This window comes from Cololabis saira, chromosome 16, assembly GCF_033807715.1.
Source record: "Cololabis saira isolate AMF1-May2022 chromosome 16, fColSai1.1, whole genome shotgun sequence".
Classification (NCBI taxonomy): Eukaryota; Metazoa; Chordata; class Actinopteri; order Beloniformes; family Belonidae; genus Cololabis; species Cololabis saira.
The window spans coordinates 26,274,379-26,293,387 of record NC_084602.1 but is presented as its reverse complement, the minus strand read 5'-3'; the positions used below and the strand labels follow the sequence as shown (position 1 = coordinate 26,293,387).

The 19,009-nt window shown below is 43.1% G+C and overlaps 2 protein-coding genes across 2 annotated transcripts; one reads left to right on the top strand and one right to left on the bottom strand.

The window, feature by feature from the left end:
- The first annotated feature begins 12 nt into the window (after positions 1-12).
- zfyve19 (zinc finger, FYVE domain containing 19) lies at positions 13-6,193 on the top strand. The gene is made up of 11 exons (XM_061744505.1): positions 13-245; positions 322-443; positions 2,382-2,435; positions 2,525-2,691; positions 2,818-2,960; positions 3,843-3,951; positions 4,081-4,299; positions 4,449-4,525; positions 4,736-4,837; positions 4,932-5,089; positions 5,318-6,193. The coding sequence occupies exons 1-11, from the start codon at positions 192-194 to the stop codon at positions 5,400-5,402; spliced, it is 1,290 nt and encodes a 429-aa protein (XP_061600489.1). The 5' UTR covers positions 13-191; the 3' UTR covers positions 5,403-6,193.
- A 795-nt stretch (positions 6,194-6,988) lies between these two features.
- Positions 6,989-14,039, bottom strand: ppp1r14d (protein phosphatase 1 regulatory inhibitor subunit 14D). Its single transcript, XM_061744506.1, has 4 exons — positions 13,629-14,039; positions 8,831-8,911; positions 7,597-7,629; positions 6,989-7,451 (listed from the first exon to the last, which is right to left on the bottom strand). The coding sequence occupies exons 1-4, from the start codon at positions 13,806-13,808 to the stop codon at positions 7,383-7,385; spliced, it is 363 nt and encodes a 120-aa protein (XP_061600490.1). The 5' UTR covers positions 13,809-14,039; the 3' UTR covers positions 6,989-7,382.
- Between the last annotated feature and the right edge of the window lie 4,970 nt (positions 14,040-19,009).

Here is a 19,009-nt window from a genome sequence, read left to right as displayed (position 1 = left end):
TCAGACCGGAAACGCACCTCTGACGTCACCAGGAAGTTCCGGGCCAGTTCCTATGTTGACATTATGACAACGCTGCCAACAACAAAGTAGAAATTATTTTATATTATTGTTAATTTTGCTGACTTTACGTGATATTTACCGTCCACAGTTATTTATAACTACCCGTCTCATGACTATCGACACGTAGCAGGATGGACAGCCGTTGTTATTGCTGTGCATCAAAGTTTAGTCTCTTCAAGAAGGAGGTAAGTCACTGCTGGGTGATGTCTGTGCACATGAATGTGTTTTATGATGCTGTGTTTTTGACAATAGTCCTCGCAGCTGGGCTGTAAGAGCTGCGGCCGCTCCTTCTGCTCCAGCTGTTTGTCTTTCAGTGCTTTGGTGCCTCGCTGTGGAAACACCCAACAGAAGGTCTGCAAGCAATGTCATGGCATCCTGACGAGGTGAACAGATAACCAGTACTGGAGTTAATAGTCCATGGGCCAGGACAGATATCAGTACCACTCAAGGTGACCAAACTTACTTATGATTTTTGAAAAGATCCATGTCTGTAGATGATATTTTGGTATGATAACCTTCAGAAAATTACATTTTAGATGCTGGTGCATATCCTGGTTTAGACTCATGTACAGGATATCTGTCAATGTTTCACAATATTGTCTTTGGTATCATTTTAAAGGAGACCTTTTAAGCTTTCATTGAAGCTAAGATGTGAATCTTTCTGAGTCTTTCATAGAGTTCACTGCAGCCCTTTAAACTATAAACAACACACATTTTTACACAATTTTCGCCTAAATGATATACTATTTTGTAGCCCTGTGTCAACTAGGAACAACAGAGACACAAAATACAAAAACTGGAATACACACAGGACCATAAGGATTCAGGAAATGTATAATACACTCAATTTAGAATCATCAATTAACCTGAAGGGGGTGGTAACTTCATGAGCTGATAACTATGATACAGCTGCCACTCAGGAAGGGTTCTCATACCAAAATATCATCTATAGACATGGATCTTTTGAGAAATCATAAGTAAGTTTGGTCACCTTGAGTGGTGCTAATATCTGGTCTGGAACATGGACTAGGGGGGATGAGGGGGGATGGCATCCCCCTGGAATAAAAACGGTCAAAATCATCCCCCCTGTAAAACTGCCATCCCCCCTTTCCATCCCTTATGTCATTTAATCAATGAATGTGGTTTTACTGCTATTTCAACATTTAGAGTCATCACCAGAAAAATAACTCCAGAAAAATAACTTATTTGACAATTTTCACCTGTTTCAAGTACATTTTCACTTGAAATAAGTAGGAAAATCTTCCAGTGGGACAAGATTTATCTTCTCATTACAAGCAAAAAATCTTGTTCCACTGGCAGATTTTTCTACTTATTTCAAGTGAAAATCTACTTGAAACAGGTGAAAATTGTTGTTTTTTCCAGTGATGAGTCTTGTTTTACTAAAATGAGACATTTTGACTAGAAATAAGACAAATATTCTTGTTAAGATTTTGAGTTTTTGCAGTGATCCATTTTACTTATCCTGTGAAGGACAGAGTCATATTGATAAGTTCAGAAACTGTTTTTTATTGAATAGAATAGTAGACTTTATTGATCTCTCGGAGGAGAAATTCAGTCGTGCAGCAGCCAAAAACACACACACGCTTTATACAAAAAATGTAAAATAGAAATAACCATAAATAGTTAAATAATAAAAAAGAGCAATATAAAAAGTAGAAAAAGAATATGTACAAAAGAGAAAAAAAGTAGTAAACACCAAATAAACATATAATATTTACAAATATTTCCAAAAATACGTGAGTTTTTTTGGTTATTGCACTTTTTAAAGAGACAGGTTTATTGCACAAGGGTGGCTACAGTTTCTTATTGTACAGTCTGATGGCTGTGGGGATGAAGGACCTGCGGTAGCGTTCCCTCTTGCAGCGCAGGTGGAGCAGTCTATGGTTGAAGGAGCTGCTGAGGGCTCCCACAGTGTCATGTAGGGGGTGAGAGGGGTTGTCCATGATGGAGTTCAGCTTGACCAGCATCCTCCTCTCACCCACCTCCTCGGCAGAGTCCAGAGCACAACCAAGAACCGAGCCAGCTCCTATTGTTGTCTTTTGATGTGTTTGATGTAAGCCCAGTGGATATTTAAAGCTTACAGAAGTCTGCATTTAACTACTGCTATGTCATTCCTGCAGTATTTCTGCAGGTGTTTTGGTCAGTGCTATTATTTGTAATATATTATATTATTTGTAATCAGCACAAAGTACTGCAGATAACTATGACGAAATAATAATCATGCAGTTTATTATTATTATTATTATTATTATTATTATGATGATGAAGCTTCTTGCTTATGCTTTTCTCTTTGTTATTAGTGGGGAGTCTCCAAACCATGCTGGAAGATGGTCTCCTCCTGAAAATTACAAGAAGTCAGTATATGACCAGTTTTATTTTTATGTGTTGAAATGCCTTGTCCACACAGATGTTTCGTAATATCTAAAATGCATATCTTCCATAGACGGGTCGCTGCGTTCAATGCCAAACAGCAGGGACAGTCTACACAACCGGCTGTACCTGGAGGGATGGGCAACAGCAAACTGGGCCATCTACCAGTAAAAGGCCTGACTAAAGAAGATCAGGCTATTGCTGAGAGACTTCAGAAGCTGAAAGAAGACACAAAACCAAGTAGGGAAATTAGATTTGTAGCAGCTATGATTAGGATTGAAACAGAAGGATGTATTCATAATGTATGTTCCTTTTAAAAAGGTTATTCTAAGCTTTATTTGTTGTTTTTTTTTACCACTTTTTCAGAGTCTATTCCTTCTGAGAGGGAGATTGAGTCTCGTCTTGCTGCACTGAAAGCTCCCAGCCAGCCGGTGCCTTCTGCCGCAGAGATGGAAGATCGTTTAGCTGCTCTACGGGGTCAACAGCCACCATCTCAAGCTCCTCGACCCGTAAGCTCCTTCCTAGTTGTTGGTGGTGTTGCAGGACATGCAGTGTACAACTCAGTTGGAGTTTCAAGTAATGTATTGAATATTAAATTAAGATATATGTATCTATTCATATAGTGCCAAAACCTTATAATTGTCTTCTAAAGGCATTTCAAGAATACAATTAAACTAATTTAAAAATAAGTCCAATTAATTTAAACAATGAAAAGGAAACCAGACTTTTCTTCAATGTAATTCCTTGTTCTGAGCAAGCACAAGGCAACTGTTTAAAGAAGAAAAAAACTTTAACAGGAAGAAATCTCTGGTTAAATGGTAGAACCAGACTCCAGAAGGGGTCCATCTGCCTCGACTAGTTTGGGGTTGAAAGGACAGGAAAGAAAAGAGAACAAGAACAAGAAAAACAGAGCAGGGACACCCACTGGGAAGTACACAAATTAATTCACTTCAGTTCAATTTTATTTATACATGTCTATTACAATACAAATTGTCTTTACGCACTTTTCAGAGACCCAGAGCCTGACCCCCAAGCAAATATTAAAAGAAACAATAACAAGTAAAAAACTCCGCCAGTGGCAAAAAAATCTGTTATCGAACAGTGGCAAGGAAAAACTCCCCTTTAGGTAGGGAGAAACCTTGAGCAGGACCAGGCCAGAAGGCCAGATTAATAACAGCAACAATATTGTCATAAGTAGAGTTGGAGCAAAGGAGAATAGAATGAGAAAAGGTGTATCATGGGAGGTCTCCCAGCAGTCTATGCCTATAGCAGGATAACTAAGGGGTGTTTCAGAGTCTCCTGAGAGGAACATTTTAAGATAATATACAAGAACTGCTGAGTTAAAAGATTGCGGTAACAGGTGAAATATGCTAATGTGCTCTTATGTCCAGGTGCATCAGCCTCCCGATAACCGGACTAAGACTGAGCAAGCCAATGATTTAATAACTCAGATGACAGAGGAAGTTGCCATTGACAACCAGCAATCAAACCTAGAACGCGGTAAGTGAATAATTGTCTTGTAAATATAGCCTAAATATAGTCAAAAAGTAGTGATACAGTTGTTGAGTCTAGATGTGTATATTCTGACTACTTTTGAATAAAGGCAAAATGCATATTTTTCCTCTGCAGGTGTAGACGACCTTATGAACGATCTCAACAAAGGGGAGGAGGCAACATTGGATGAGAACTTGGAGGAGAACCAGAATGTAGTGAAGAAACTGGAGGCTGAGAAAGACCATCTGCTCGAGGAAGCCATGGAGGAGCTGAGAAAAGAGCAACATTCCCAGGATCAGATCCTCCAAATGGCCAAGAGGCTGGCGCAGCTGAAGGGGCAGGACCCAGACAAAGGTGCACAGAACTGCAAGCAATTAGTCTTATCTTTTATTCATAGTTTTATGACAGAAATTATAGGTCATTGCAATATTAGCAACGTGGCTAGGATTGAAGTGTTGATATGTCACAGGGTGGATTTTTTTTTTTTGTCTTAACACTTTTAGTAACAATGCAAGACTTCCAGCATCCTGACAGTGAAGAGGAGACTGAAGAACAGGCTGTGATGAGAGTGTTAAAACAGGTCAGGCAACAAAAAGAAGTTATACCGTAGTGTTAGTCGTAATGAATCAGAAATACTTTATTTGTTGGTACACCATTTTGAATTAATTCAGGTCTGTCAGGTCAACCACAAGAGGCTGCTATTTGGCTATCACAGTGATTTGTAACAACAACAGAAGTGTCCTGAGGTTCTGTTTTGATTTTTTTTTTTTTGCCTGTTTTTTTGTTCTAGCTCTCAGAAGAAACTGCACTTGATGAGGCCAGCGGCTACAATATACCCTTTGAACAGAGTGGCCCGGAAAACACTGAGAAGAAAAAAACCTCTAATAAACCGGTACTCAGAACATTCAGAATCCACATTCATAATAGTTCCCACGCTATCCGAGTGTGTCGCATTTAAACTCCTGCAATCTTAATGTGTTTTAAAGACTCCGGCACCCAAGAGCAAAGTTTTACCAGCTGCTGTCGCGCATCAGTCATCAGACAGTGACGACGAAGAACTTCCATGGTGCTGCATCTGTAACCATGACGCCACCGTTCGCTGTCACACCTGTGATGGAGACCTGTATTGCAACCGTTGCTTCCGGTATCATAACAAACATTCATTTTAACAAGCTCAGTATGAATTCTAGGTCATAACTCAGTGTCTGGCTTCTCATGGAAATTTAAATTTCGATGCCCAAGAAAGATGATTTGGAATGCATACTGTGACCCAGATACATTGTAGGCAGGTTGCTGCCATACTGTTAAGCAGCATGAATATAAAGTATTTAGTGTGATGAATTAATCAATCTCTACTCCATTATCTCCCCAGGGAAGGCCATGATAAATATGACAGGATGGAGCATCGAACCACGAACTACACTGCTCCAAAGAAGAAAAAGAAGAATAAGACGTGATGATGAAGCCCTGCTGCATGTCTTTGCCTTAGCAGCTTGGATGACTGTAAGACTTTAGCCTAACGTGACTTCCTTTTGTTGCTGTAATGGCACATTAGAAAATTCACTACATACTGTATTATTTAAAGGAAGACAGAACTCTTCTCAATCCATAAACATATTTTAACAAGTTTTTTTTAATTTAGGAAAGAGGTGTGGCTCTTTTCTGTAACTGCTAAGAGCGATATACTGTACATTTAAATGAAGAAACCCTTACGCTTTAATCCTGGCAGAGCTAAGGCTTAGAAATAGACATAGCATTGACATAGTCATACTGTAAAATACAGCATGGATAATATGCAAAATGTAGTTTATGCTTGTGTATGGTGAGAAATAAAATAAAGATACAAGTAAGTAACATTCCGCAGAGTCTTGGTATTTTAGCAAGACTGCATAGCTGCTGCCAAACTTACTAAGAAGCATGATTCCCCACCCCCACCCCCCTTTTTGTCAGTTGTCCTACTTCCTGTTGGTAACAAAGGTTTATTCTAAGTATACTTGGCCCTCATCATCATTTGATGCTTTTTTTAAATGCATATACAGAAAGCAGACAGCTTATGAGCTCATCTGGGAAGGTGCGGAGTCCCAGACTATTGTCTTCTCCAGACTGACGAAGCAGAGTCAGTATAAAAAGAATCAATGGGGGCTTTGTTTTTCTTTCATTCTTGTAGTCTGTTTCTGGCTGTAATCCTGACACCAGAACTGGCTTTTTTGTCTTTATGTGTAGTGTCATTATAAATTAAACAAAACAGTTTACCTTTGTCATTTGTTTTAGATTTACTTTTAATACTGAAGCATTTTTAAACCAAAGATGCCATTACTTGATGAAAAAAATGTTTCCATGTAGAAGGCTTTGTTTGAACATTTTTTTGTCTGGATGGTTTACATATTAGAGAAGAAACACGGGTAGTTGAATCGAGCTGTACAAATTGCGATAATGGAGCCCTCAACAAAAAGACCCCCCCACGCCCCACCCAGGGTTTGACAGGCAGGAGGCCAGAGTGCATTTTCATCAGTGTACATTACTGTTCAGCTAACTGAGAATAAACCATAATTACACTCTCTGAGGGCTTGCTCCATTAAGGTTTGTTGGCAGGTTTGTCTTTTCTGGCTATGTCAGCTACCACATCACCACCACCACACACAGGAAATGGATGAGGATAATGGCTGCATACTTAATGGAACATCCTGCTGCTGATTTCAGTGTGTTTACTTCTGTTCTTGTCACGCCGACGCCTTCTTTGTATCCATCAGCCTGCTGAAAAATTTACGACAGAATATTGCATTCGGGGAAATTGCTGACTGTCACTCCTGTAAAATGTCTTTCATTGTCTCCAGACATTAAGCCATAATCATTCTTTGTGTTTTAGAGCCATAATAAAGAGCAACAGGGATCACTGAGTAGTTTCATTTGTACTGTATTTAAGTGGAAGTAATGTGCATGTCAATATTTATTTGCACACGGTGAATTTATATCAGGTGAAACATTTTGACTCATTGCTCAGTTTAAAATCCGATGTAACTATTTCCGCGAGTGATGAAGAGCCTTGTTTTGAAAATGTTCCATTTTATTCCGACAACACTGTTACTTGAACAAAATACTTATGTACATAAATAAGCAGCTGAAAATGTACATTCTTAGACAAAAAAAAAAGTCCCTCTGAGTAATAGACATGACCATTTTCATCACTTGTATAATGTTGGTATGTTAATGATGGGCAAAATAATATATACGAGTTCATATGTTAAAGAGGGGGGAATATCATTTTAAAACCCAACTGCTCTGGCGTTAGCTGATACCGACTCAGGAAGGGGGAGGAGAAGCCTGGAAGAGTCACGCTGACAGTGTGGGCCGCACATACAGGCATCCATGTGGTTAATGAGTGGGAGATGGGGAGACAAAAGGCTCCTCATTGTCTTCAATCTTAATTTGACCTATAATTACTTCTTCAAGGGACCTGACATTTTGCGTAGACCCTTTATCCTGTAGAGCAGCCCGTTGATAAAGTCCTGTAGGAAAGATCAACAGAGCAGATTTAAATTTGTATTCAACTTTGATTAACCATGCAGGTGACAATTTTTCAATATGCTTTTTTTGCTGATTGATAAATATTGTCTTTTTTATCTGTACCAGTGTTCAGTTCTTTCAATTTACCTCTTTTGGCTTTCCACATTCATGCAGCAACTCCTAACAAAGACACCAAACAGAAATGGGATTAAACATTGCATTTTCACAGCACTTTACAAGCCTCTAGAAGATTTTGGGTAGAGAACTGCTATTTAGTCTGTTCTTGTTGTCAAGATGAGACATCTGTTACATCTGTAATAATAAAAAGCTAGATTATGTAAATCCTCCTTTCTAAGACTTAAAGATCCGTCAGAAGTTGATTCCAGTTCAGATGGAGACATGACGGTGTACGGACACGTCACAATCCCAGGGAAGACACTGCTCTGCAGACAAATGTTTTGCAGAGTAATCCCCCCCAAAGAGCTGGGTTTCTTCAGTACACGGATAAAGTCGGATACTGCTTCAAAAACATATCCACGGACTGCAAATCTATGAATACATCCCTGGAGACTGCAAGTACACGGGCATGTCAATGCGCCTCTCTGGGTCAACAATGTTAAAAATGGTTATTGTGCAGCATAGCAGAGACTGTGTAAATTCTGCACCCAAATCCTGAGAAGCCAAGTCAATTTTCTGAGTACAGAAAAATCAATTCTGCAAGTTCATACATTCTATTTTGAAAACATTTTTCCCCCAACAAAGAAAACTTTGATATGAAAAATAAAGAAAATGGTTTGTCAACCCATGTGAGTGACTAATTGGTTGTAATTTAAAAGAAAAAGAAAATACAATCCCTGACTCTCCGTGGTAATAGCTGTGGCAGATTAGACTGAAAAGCAGTCAACAACTCCACTAATGATTGTTTTTTGTTTTAGCACAGAACAGACTTCTGTTTGTTGGGATTGAGATCTTCTTGGCTCAAATAAGAAAATCTTTTCAAAATATAATGTATGTGCTTGCAAAACTAATTTCCCTTCATTCCTTTACTACTTTTAAATTAAATATTTTCATAACATCTGGCTAGTGGCTAGTTTGTCACATCAAACCACAGACTGCATCAACCCAAAATGTTCCTTGCAGTCTGCCTATGAGGATCAATAAACCAACCAATCACAGCATACCTGACCTTTCAGGAGGTGGGTCTAAAAGACTAAAATTATGCATTCCAGACTTTAATGTGTTTATACACAGAAGGAAAAAAAACTGTTGTACCTTTCAAATATGTTCAAACAGAAGTAAATAGAGTGTGAATAGATTAACATTGTGATACAAGTGAGGGTGTAACATTTAACTGTATTTAGATGATTTTCCACAATCTCACCTGCAGTCGAGTTCTTTGCCCCTCGTCTGACAGTTCCAGGAGTTCATCTATATCAATTTCTAACTCTGGGATTTCTTCCTCCTGCGGGAACACAGCGATAAGAGTTACCAGCAGTATTATTTAGTTGCCCATACTTGTGCTTCTGTATACAGCAAGAGCTCCTGCAGATTTCATCGTACACTGCCCGCCCTTCACTCACAGTAATGTCCACATCGTTTAGGACAGTCGTTCAGCTGTGCGAGAACAAGCACAACACTTTGTGAACATAAACACCTTATTCTTGCTAGCCATCATCACGTTGAAATTAGAAAAAGAAAATGACAATAAATCTCAGGAAAAGGATGTGACTGAAGAGACCTTTATTTCCATGGATTAACATCAGATTTCATGGATGGTTTACCTAGTTACTTAGCATTTAGCTCAGCCTTTACCAGGAAATCATTCCTGGTTTAAATATTATCTAATATTAGCAATACATTTAAAGATACCGTAAATGCCAATCTAAAGTCTCATGCTCGTAATACCGTCCAGCTACATTTTCGGGGAATGAGGAGTGGCCTCCAGAACACTGAGATATCTGTAGTCAGCAGGTACACAGTCATGTTTGACAAGGGTGGCCCCTTTTTAGAGGAAATATTTTCCTGTTGGGGAATTTTCATGGCTGAAGAGGATGGCGCTCCCATAGCTCTCTGGATGAGGAGAGACTTAATCAACGTGGAATTGCTGAGCGGTGCAATTGATGGACCCTCTCTCAGTCCCTCGTGCCTCCTCTAATTGATACATGCTGCCAGTTTGGACCCTGCGTGATTCTGCTGATGTCTGCAGGATAAGTGCAAGTCAGAACTCTTGGTTCATCCTACATATTTCTGTGCTCTGTGGGTGGATGATCCTGTTGTGTGTATAACTTGTACGCAACTGCCTTTAAGTGCAGTGTTAAAGTGCTTGTATGAATCTTTTGTTCATGATTATTCATTTAAGACTGTCAATGTTTCATATTTAATGCTCATCCATACATCAGCTTAATTCTAACAGCAAAAAAGCTTTTGTTCCTATTAATTCTGAATAACTCACCAAGTTCACTGCAAAAAAGTACTTCATGTTTCAAAGTGAGGTCACAGACTCTCTAGAGACCATTTTAGAACCCAGTCAGCTTTGGAGCTGAATTAAAAAAACATTTACCCCGTTGGCATTCCTGTATAAATATTAATAATGTTTTAAATCTACCAAAATTACTGTTGTGGGTGTGGTTTATCCTTAACTTATTCATTATTTCACGTTTGGTAAGGAAAGCATGAAAGTAAAAAGTAAACCTGAAACTGTGGGGGAAAAAAATACTAAATTACATCACTGGGTCACTTTTGTATTGTGTACTTCTCCCTCCCGTCTACCTCTGAAAGCAAGGCCCTGCTAAGTATCGCTAAATATTAACGTGTGGTGCTTCCCCAGAGCTCAGAGGGCCATGTGCATTTACAATGAGCCTTCCTATAACTTACAATATTTCATTTTGTATGCAGTCGTGGTCTTCAGCTTGTTGAGTGTTACCACTACTGTCGGAGGAACATAGCATTTTAATGAGGCCTCTGGGCACAAATATCTCAGCAGCAGTTTTTGAAGTTAAAAGCAATAGACTGAAGCTAAAATTCCGGTTTGGCACTGATACCGGAATCCATGAATATCAAAGCGGGTCTTGGAGGACTGCAGCATCAGATGGAAGTACAAACATGTCCTAAATAAGCAGTGAAGATACATTGACCTTTGCCAGTGTATAAGATTGAACATTAAAGTGCTTGTAATTCTTCACTCCTTCCATTCAGCGGTGGTGAAAACGATCACTTCAAACACACTTCTGAGACAATTTCATAATTTGCTTAAGTGTAGTTCTATATAAGTAATGTTTCCAACCATTTGGTAAGGTGAAATACTGAAAATATTGTTAAATTTGGAGGTGATATTCAGCCCCCAGGCCAAAAATATGCCCTGATGTAATAACGTTTTGGACGTTTTAGACCTTTTTATTGTGGATATTTATCATATTTATGATATATTACCTATTGTATTTATGATTTATGAATGATTCTTCTTAATTGGTCAAGATAAATTAAAACTTCAGCATTATAAGGTTTGCTCACCAGAAGAACAGTTCAGCTGGTATTTTGTGTTGGTGGAATCAAGCTTTCTAAAAATTTCCATCAGGAAAACACGTTTTTACTTAGGGTGCAAGCGTCACTTTGTAGCTGTCAGATTGAGTTTAGCTTCCTGTAATTACGTTACACAGTCCAGTGGCTTATCATTGTAGAAAATAACAAAACAAAACATTGACATCAAACATTCTGCTCTTTCATTACATTACATACACAATATGCTGGCGTAAAGGAAACCATGCCCCGGAAAGTGCATTTGTTGTGAGAAGCTGCCAGTCCACGTTCAACTTATCAGACCCTTCCCTTTTTCCTGCTGGTACAATGAGCTGTCAGCATATCAACTTTCTCGTTAACGTTGCTGCAAGACGAAACAGTTAACAGATATTAAATGAGTTGTAAATCTCCTCATCCATAAAAGACCCCAGTTTTCTTGTTGAACTTGATTTCTTTGGATTATTCCATGTCAAGTCAAAAACAGATCAATCTTTTGTCATTTGGAATTTCTATTACTTTATCATTCTACATATGGAAAGTGATTTTATTATCATTATTTCTTTTAAAGTTTACCACTTTTTGTGAAGTCATGCAAGCGAAGGGCAGCGCTTGTATGAATTGGAGATGTGGCTAAATAATTCAGGTGTGGACACAGGGGACTGATGGTAAATGCTTCCACGCAGAAGACATGGAGAATCAACACGGTAACCTTCCCCTAAATGGATGGATGGAATTCATTACACCTCCCAGTACACACAGAGAAGAAAAACACTAATTCCACACAAGCAGTTTAAATATCCAATCTATAACAGCTGCATAGTTAGGTGTACATTTTCCAATCTCAAGGATGTTTATTCCTATTAGGCAAAATATCGGTGAGGGAAGCTTGTCATTGCAAAAAAGAAAATTTATTACATAAATTATCTTTTGTGGACAGCTTAAGCAATAATATTGCTATCTGTTGTCACATCATTGATCATAATGGGCTTCTTTTCATCAGGTAGCTGGTTAAACATGTGCCCCCTCTTTCTATAAGCCTGTTTATGTTTATTCAAAATTATATTTCATGTGAAGTGTAAAAGATAAAGCACTGCATATAAGAGATAATTGTATGTCTCTGGCACAACATCAACGGAGCTGCAGCAGACTGACTTGGGATCTGTTTTGGTTATCTGCATGTCCTGGTTTTCACTAATGTGATTTAATCTGCTCCTAGCATCACAAGCATATTACTGTGGATTACCTCCGAGGAGGAGGCTCAGGGCCTGATACAAAATAAGGACCTGCAAAATTATTTTATTATAGGAATACTGCAACATTATTTAAAGTTTGCCACTCAGTTGCTATTTTAACATTAAACCAGCAAGGCTAACCATTGACTATACAGATAATTTTGGAGATAAAGAAATTTTTCAGTCTGAATGAATTTCTTTTTTGGCAGTGTAAGGGATATTAGGTAGAGAGGAAGCTGCATTCTATCTTTAAAATAAATGTTATTAATAAATACATTACATTAATTAAATTAATTAAACAAGGTGGTCTCATCATCTGACCTGCTTCGACATTAGGACACTCATGCTTCTTTGCAGACATTCCCACTTCCGCTGTGCCACACCGCCTCTTGTGGATGATGAGACATCTGTTTCTATGGTTTCCTCTCAGAGCATGCCAAGGAAATCAATATGGGGCCTCTGACATAATTGGATTGCATCCCACAACACGGGAGTGGAGTTATGAAGGTTGTGTTGTTATTGTTGGCACAAGATAATTGATGTCTTGCTGTAATCTGCAGCACATATTAAAAGGTAACTATCTCTATAGCTATGGCATTAATTGGACTTCACTAACCCCTATGTTAATGCTCTATGTCAGTGTAAACTCTCTATCTTAAAATTTGAAATATATATACTGAAATATATATGCTCTGTGGGTTTAGTAAAAAGAACAGCAATCATTCATCATCCTCAAATATATAAAGCAATTTAAGTATGTAGTACATGCCATAAAAAAATATTAAGAGGATGTGCACAAATACAAATAATAAAAATGGCTATGTAATAATTCAGTTGCCACAGCAAGAGCAAGAAATAAAAACTAGGGCTTTTGAAATGGATTTTTATTACACTGTCTGGCATTTTTATATTGTGTTATTACAAAAGTACACTGAGCAGTTCTTTTTCTGCTGTGCTGCTCCATGACAGTATTTAAAGCACTAGAAACTAAGCTGCAAAACTTCCTGGTTAGTGAAACCTTTAAATTGCTTAAATAGTTAATGAGTCATGGTGCTATCAAGTGAATGTGGTGCGTTACTGAGTTTGTATCATGCTCATAAATGCTTCCAAATGACTTCAGACATCATTTCACTGCACAATAACTGTATCACCGTGGCAGAACGTCAGAGCGCACTTACACGGTTGACACTGCAGTTTAGGCTGATGACACATGAGGGCTTCTGTGCCACAATCTGCAGTCATGATGCATAGCTGCTCGCCTCCCACCCCTTCCTCATTTCCACTGCTGTAATCTCTTATACATGACAGGTAGTGCACCACAAACACCTATATTCAGCTAAGTATTTCCCTTGCTCTCTTCCCTCACATCCTCTTCAGCACAGTGTGTGTCACACTGAGTGTGTGTGAGTGCGCGTGTCAGTCCTATCCTACCTCACAGTCAAACAGCACGTGCAGCTGCCCATCAATCCACTCCTCAATATCCAGCCTCCTCTGCAGGTCCTTTCGGTTGTATTTCACTGTCAGCTTCCCCAGCTTGCGGTGCGCTGGCTCTTCTGTTTTGTCCGTCGCCTGGAACATCACCCTGGACTGGGTGCTGGGCTCTGACGCCATGGCTGCCACGGCCCCTATAGAACCGTGGAGGCACACAGAGCTGGATCACACACCCACAGACAGACTGGAGGGGCTGGGACTCCCTGCACACGAGGACTGAACAATTTCTGCTTCTCCTTTTCCGGGGATTGCTGTTCCCACGCGTATCTTATTGAGTGCCGGTGCTCTCCGTTTCTTTAATGCCAGCTCTGGTTCCCTGTCTGTCCTCGTCCTCCCTCTCCCTCCCTCTCTCTAAAGCTCACTGTCTTCTTCTCCTTCCCTCCTCCTCTTGCAACACCCATTGGCTGTACTATCAGGATGGTGGTAATGAGATATGACTTCATGTGTGTGTGTGTGTGTGTGTGTGTGTGTGTGTGTGTGTGTGTGTGTGTGTGTGTGTGTGTGTGTGTGTGTGTGTGTGTGTGTGTGTGTGCATTTCACAGGGTGTGTATTTGCTTTTTGTTCTCTTGCTCTTTCTTATGGCAGATGGGAGAGCATAGGTCAATTACAGCAATAAAACAAGGGAAAAAGGGCAATAGGGCAATCCGCTTGGGATTGTTGAATAAATGCTGAATTGCTGAAACTATAAAATAAATTTCACCTTGCATTCTTATTTATTCATCCCTGAAGACCTTGAATACACCTTACGGTGATACTTGGACACGTCATCAGTGATTGACCCGGGGTCACTGGGTGTTTCGGGTCTTTAACGATCATACACCCTCACCCGGGCGACCCAGCCGGGGGTGATCAATCCCCGGCTTGTGTCCAAGTTGCGCACCACGGATCCCCCCTACGGATCCACAGCCACCGCGAGGCCTTTTCTGCGGCCTCGAGGATGTTCTTAGTGGCTCTCCTCAATTGCAGTCCTCTAACTCCAAGGAGTTTTAGCACTTTCTGGAGTGAATGTCCAGCAAAACCTCTGCACCCGATTTCCACTGGCTCGCAGCGGGCTCTCCAGCCATTGCTCCGGCACTCTGTGGTGAGCTCAGCGTATTTGGCCCTCTTGCGCTCGTTGGCCTCATCAATCCGGTCCTCCCAGGGGACCGTCAGTTCCAGCAGGACCACTTGCTTGGTGGACTCCGATGTTATTACCATATCTGGGCGGAGTGAAGTGGTAGCTATGTTAGTTGGGAACTTGAGTTGCCTTCCCAGGTCAACTTGGAGCTGCCAGTCACGCGCGGAAGCGAGAAGTCCTCCTGCGGAGTTTGGCTGGTGTTTGGCCTTCTGCCCTGCTCTAACAAATGCGATTGACTGCTTCGGGGCGACCTGGGTCTTGCTGTACTGTATCGCTGTGCAGATGGAATCCGCCAAGGATTTTAAAACTTGGTCGTGGCGCCAGCGATACCGCCCCTCTCCTAACGCCTTTGGGCAGCAGCTCAAAATGTGCTCCATGGTGCCCCTCCTCTGGCACAACTTGCACTCCGGCGTATCTGCCAGGCCCCAGGTGTGCAGGTTGGCCGGGCTTGGGAGGACGTCGTAGACTGATTGGATAAGAAACTTTGTGCGCAGAGGTTCAGCTCTCCAGAGCTCTGCCCAGGTGAGTCTGCGAGGTTCTGCATGCTCCCACCTTGTCCACGCCCCTTGCTTGGACATGCCGACCATCCTGCTGCAGCGTTCCTCCTCCACCTCAGCACGAATCTCTTCTTGGACTAGTTGGCGCTTCTCCTTACCACGAGCGTGGTCGTAGCGTGGTTTGGGAAAGCTGCCAAGGCCTGCCCTCCCCGTTGCCACGGTTCCAACCAAGGTTTTGTGCCTCAGCCTTGCCTCCGCTCTGCTAACGGCTTCTTGAGCCTGCCACTTTCTCCCGGTCTTGACCAGAATTCCTGCCGAGGTCACCTTGACATCTGCTGAGTCCCTGTACATCATCACCTCTCTGGAGCGGGTGACTTTGAACTCCTCAGTAAGTCCACTGAACGGGAGGTGCAGCTTGGTGGAATGGCCATACAGGGCAATGCTGCTTAAGGACCGAGGGAGCCCCAGCCATCTCCTGAGAAACTGGCTGATGGTCTTCTCTAGTGCCTCTACCGTTGTCATGGGTACCTCGTAGACTAACAGGGGCCAGAGTATTCTAGGCAGGACTCCGTGTTGGTACATCCAGGCCTTGAACTTTCCTGGGAGACCGGATTTGTCGATGGCTGTGAGCCAAGAAGACAAGTCGCTCTTGGTCTGCTGTACTGCTGCTGCATCCTTCAGGGAGCTGTCAAAGATTTTGCCCAGGCTCTTGACAGGTTTTTCGGTCACTGTTGGAATCTTGGTCCCTCCCAATGTAAAGCGGAACTTATCGGCCACTTTACCTTTCTTCAGGACCAGAGACCTTGACTTTGCTGGCTTGAAGCTCATCTTTGCCCATGTGATGAGCTGTTCAAGCCCCTGAAGGAGCCACCTGCACCCAGGCACAGATGTGGTCATCACTGTTAAGTCGTCCATAAAGGCTCTTATGGGTGGCTGCCGGGTCCCAGATCTTGATTTGGGCCCTCTGCATTCTACCTCCGCCGACTTAACAATCATGTTCATGGCCAAGGAGAAGAGCGACACCGAGATAGTGCAGCCGGTGATTATGCCCTTCTCCAGGCGGTACCAGGCAGATGTTACTTGGCCTGAGGAGACTCTTGCACTGAAGTCATTGTAATAGTCCATGATGAGGTTGCAGATCTTCTCAGGGACGTGATGTTTCCTCAGTGCTGTTTCGACAAGTTTATGTGGGATAGATCCGTAGGCGTTGGTTAAGTCAAGCCAGAGGGTTGCCAAGTCTCCTTTGCTTTCCCTTGCCTCCCGGATCAGCTGTGTCACCACTCCTGTATGCTCCAAGCACCCAGGCACTCCCGGAACTCCCCCCTTCTGGACAGAGGTGTCTATGTAGGCATTCTTCAGGAGGAACTCTGTTAGTCGTTGAGACACAATCTTAAAGAAAATCTTGCTCTCAACGCTGAGCAGTGAAATGATGCGAAACTGCTCGATGTTGCTGGAGTTCTCTTCCTTCGGGATCCAGATGCCTTCGGCGTGCCTCCACTGGGCGGCAACTTTCCCTCTCCGCCAGACCACCTTTAAGATCTTCCACAGGCGTTTGAGAATCCGTGGACACTGCTTGTAGACCCTGTAGGGTACGCCACTGGGGCCGGGTACCGAACTAGATCTTGCAGCTTTGACAGCTTCTTTTACCTCTGCCAGGGTGGGCTCAGCAACGTTGAATTCGGTCACTGGTTCTGGAGGTGTCACCAGTGTCTTGCAAGGGCCAAGCTCTTGATCTCTTGAAGTGTCACTGAAGGTGGTGTTGAGATGGTGGTTGATCTCTTCTACAGGGCAATCCAGGTGGCCACTTCGCTTCTGGCCCAGTAGCCTCTTAGTGAAAGCAAAGGGGTTGCCAATAAAGGCGCTTCGCTTCCGAGCCCTTTCTTTGCCCTTCCTTCGGTGCCACTCGGCCCTCCTCAACGTGATGAGTTTCTTCCTTATGATGTTAGTGAGTTCTGCTAGAGCAAGTCTCTCCTCTTCTTTGGCTGCCTTGAATTGGTGTCTCAAGGATTTCAGCTCTTGTCTCAGCTGACTTATCTTGACTTCCCGCCGGTTGAGCTTTGCTGGGTTGCTTGCTCCTTGCTTTTGTTCCACTCCAAAGCGTTCAGCTCCTATACTCATTATGAGGGAGCACATGGTTTGGAGTTTCTGGTCAGCATTGCCCCTCGAGATGGCTTCCAAGGTCTTGTCCACATCCTCGTCCAGCTTGGACCACTCCTTACTGTTGGCGGCAGGCCACTTCACCCGACGATGTTCTGATTTCCTGCTTGGAGGGGGAACTTGTGTTGCTTGGAGGTTCTGGGTACTGTGGGGGGACTCCGGACCCGGCTCCTCCTCCGTCTGACCAGGTTCTGCAGTCACCGCAACAGGGACTGTTGCGTCAGCTGCCGTTCCTGAGCGTCGCTTCACTTGTTCCCTCTTGAGGCAGGCCATCTTAGTCTGGTGGATCTTCAGACCTCTCAGGTTTTTGCAGACCTTGCCGCATGTGCAGACTGCGCTCGTATTCCGTTGTCCATTTCCTTGGGTCATTACCAGTAAATCCGTCCGATTGGGATGCTCATCCTCCCCCCCTCTCGGGCATCCCTGGGGGTATTTTTCTGTAGGGTTCTTCGTAGCAAGTTTTGGGTGCTCCCTCTCGGGAGCTGCAGGTTGGGCGGCTAACCCTTCCTACCCCGGTTGCCGTCTCTCCGGGCTGTCCGCTGTCTCTCCAGCCGTCACCACTCTTTTCATGGACGTCATCCAGCCTTTCCTGGAGGTCACTGGCTGTGCCAGATGTGATAGACCTTGAATACACCTTACGGTGATACTTGGACACGTCATCAGTGATTGACCCGGGGTCACTGGGTGTTTCGGGTCTTTAACGATCATACACCCTCACCCGGGCGACCCAGCCGGGGGTGATCAATCCCCGGCTTGTGTCCAAGTTGCGCACCACGGATCCCCCCTACGGATCCACAGCCACCGCGAGGCCTTTTCTGCGGCCTCGAGGATGTTCTTAGTGGCTCTCCTCAATTGCAGTCCTCTAACTCCAAGGAGTTTTAGCACTTTCTGGAGTGAATGTCCAGCAAAACCTCTGCACCCGATTTCCACTGGCTCGCAGCGGGCTCTCCAGCCATTGCTCCGGCACTCTGTGGTGAGCTCAGCGTATTTGGCCCTCTTGCGCTCGTTGGCCTCATCAATCCGGTCCTCCCAGGGGACCGTCAGTTCCAGCAGGACCACTTGCTTGGTGGACTCCGATGTTATTACCATATCTGGGCGGAGTGAAGTGGTAGCTATGTTAGTTGGGAACTTGAGTTGCCTTCCCAGGTCAACTTGGAGCTGCCAGTCACGCGCGGAAGCGAGAAGTCCTCCTGCGGAGTTTGGCTGGTGTTTGGCCTTCTGCCCTGCTCTAACAAATGCGATTGACTGCTTCGGGGCGACCTGGGTCTTGCTGTACTGTATCGCTGTGCAGATGGAATCCGCCAAGGATTTTAAAACTTGGTCGTGGCGCCAGCGATACCGCCCCTCTCCTAACGCCTTTGGGCAGCAGCTCAAAATGTGCTCCATGGTGCCCCTCCTCTGGCACAACTTGCACTCCGGCGTATCTGCCAGGCCCCAGGTGTGCAGGTTGGCCGGGCTTGGGAGGACGTCGTAGACTGATTGGATAAGAAACTTTGTGCGCAGAGGTTCAGCTCTCCAGAGCTCTGCCCAGGTGAGTCTGCGAGGTTCTG

Bases quoted from the DNA above. Each gene is read 5' to 3' on its own strand.
- zfyve19 (XM_061744505.1), top strand. From the start codon at position 192: ATGGACAGCCGTTGTTATTGCTGTGCATCAAAGTTTAGTCTCTTCAAG. The intron at 246-321 runs GTAAGTCACTGC...TAGTCCTCGCAG, and splicing joins TTAGTCTCTTCAAGAAGGAG to CTGGGCTGTAAGAGCTGCGG. The intron at 2,692-2,817 runs GTAGGGAAATTA...CCACTTTTTCAG, and splicing joins GAAAGAAGACACAAAACCAA to AGTCTATTCCTTCTGAGAGG.
- ppp1r14d (XM_061744506.1), bottom strand. From the start codon at position 13,808: ATGGCGTCAGAGCCCAGCACCCAGTCCAGGGTGATGTTCCAGGCGACG. The intron at 8,912-13,628 runs GTAGGATAGGAC...GTGTTCCCGCAG, and splicing joins ACGTGCTGTTTGACTGTGAG to GAGGAAGAAATCCCAGAGTT. The intron at 7,452-7,596 runs GTAAATTGAAAG...TCTTTCCTACAG, and splicing joins AATGTGGAAAGCCAAAAGAG to GACTTTATCAACGGGCTGCT.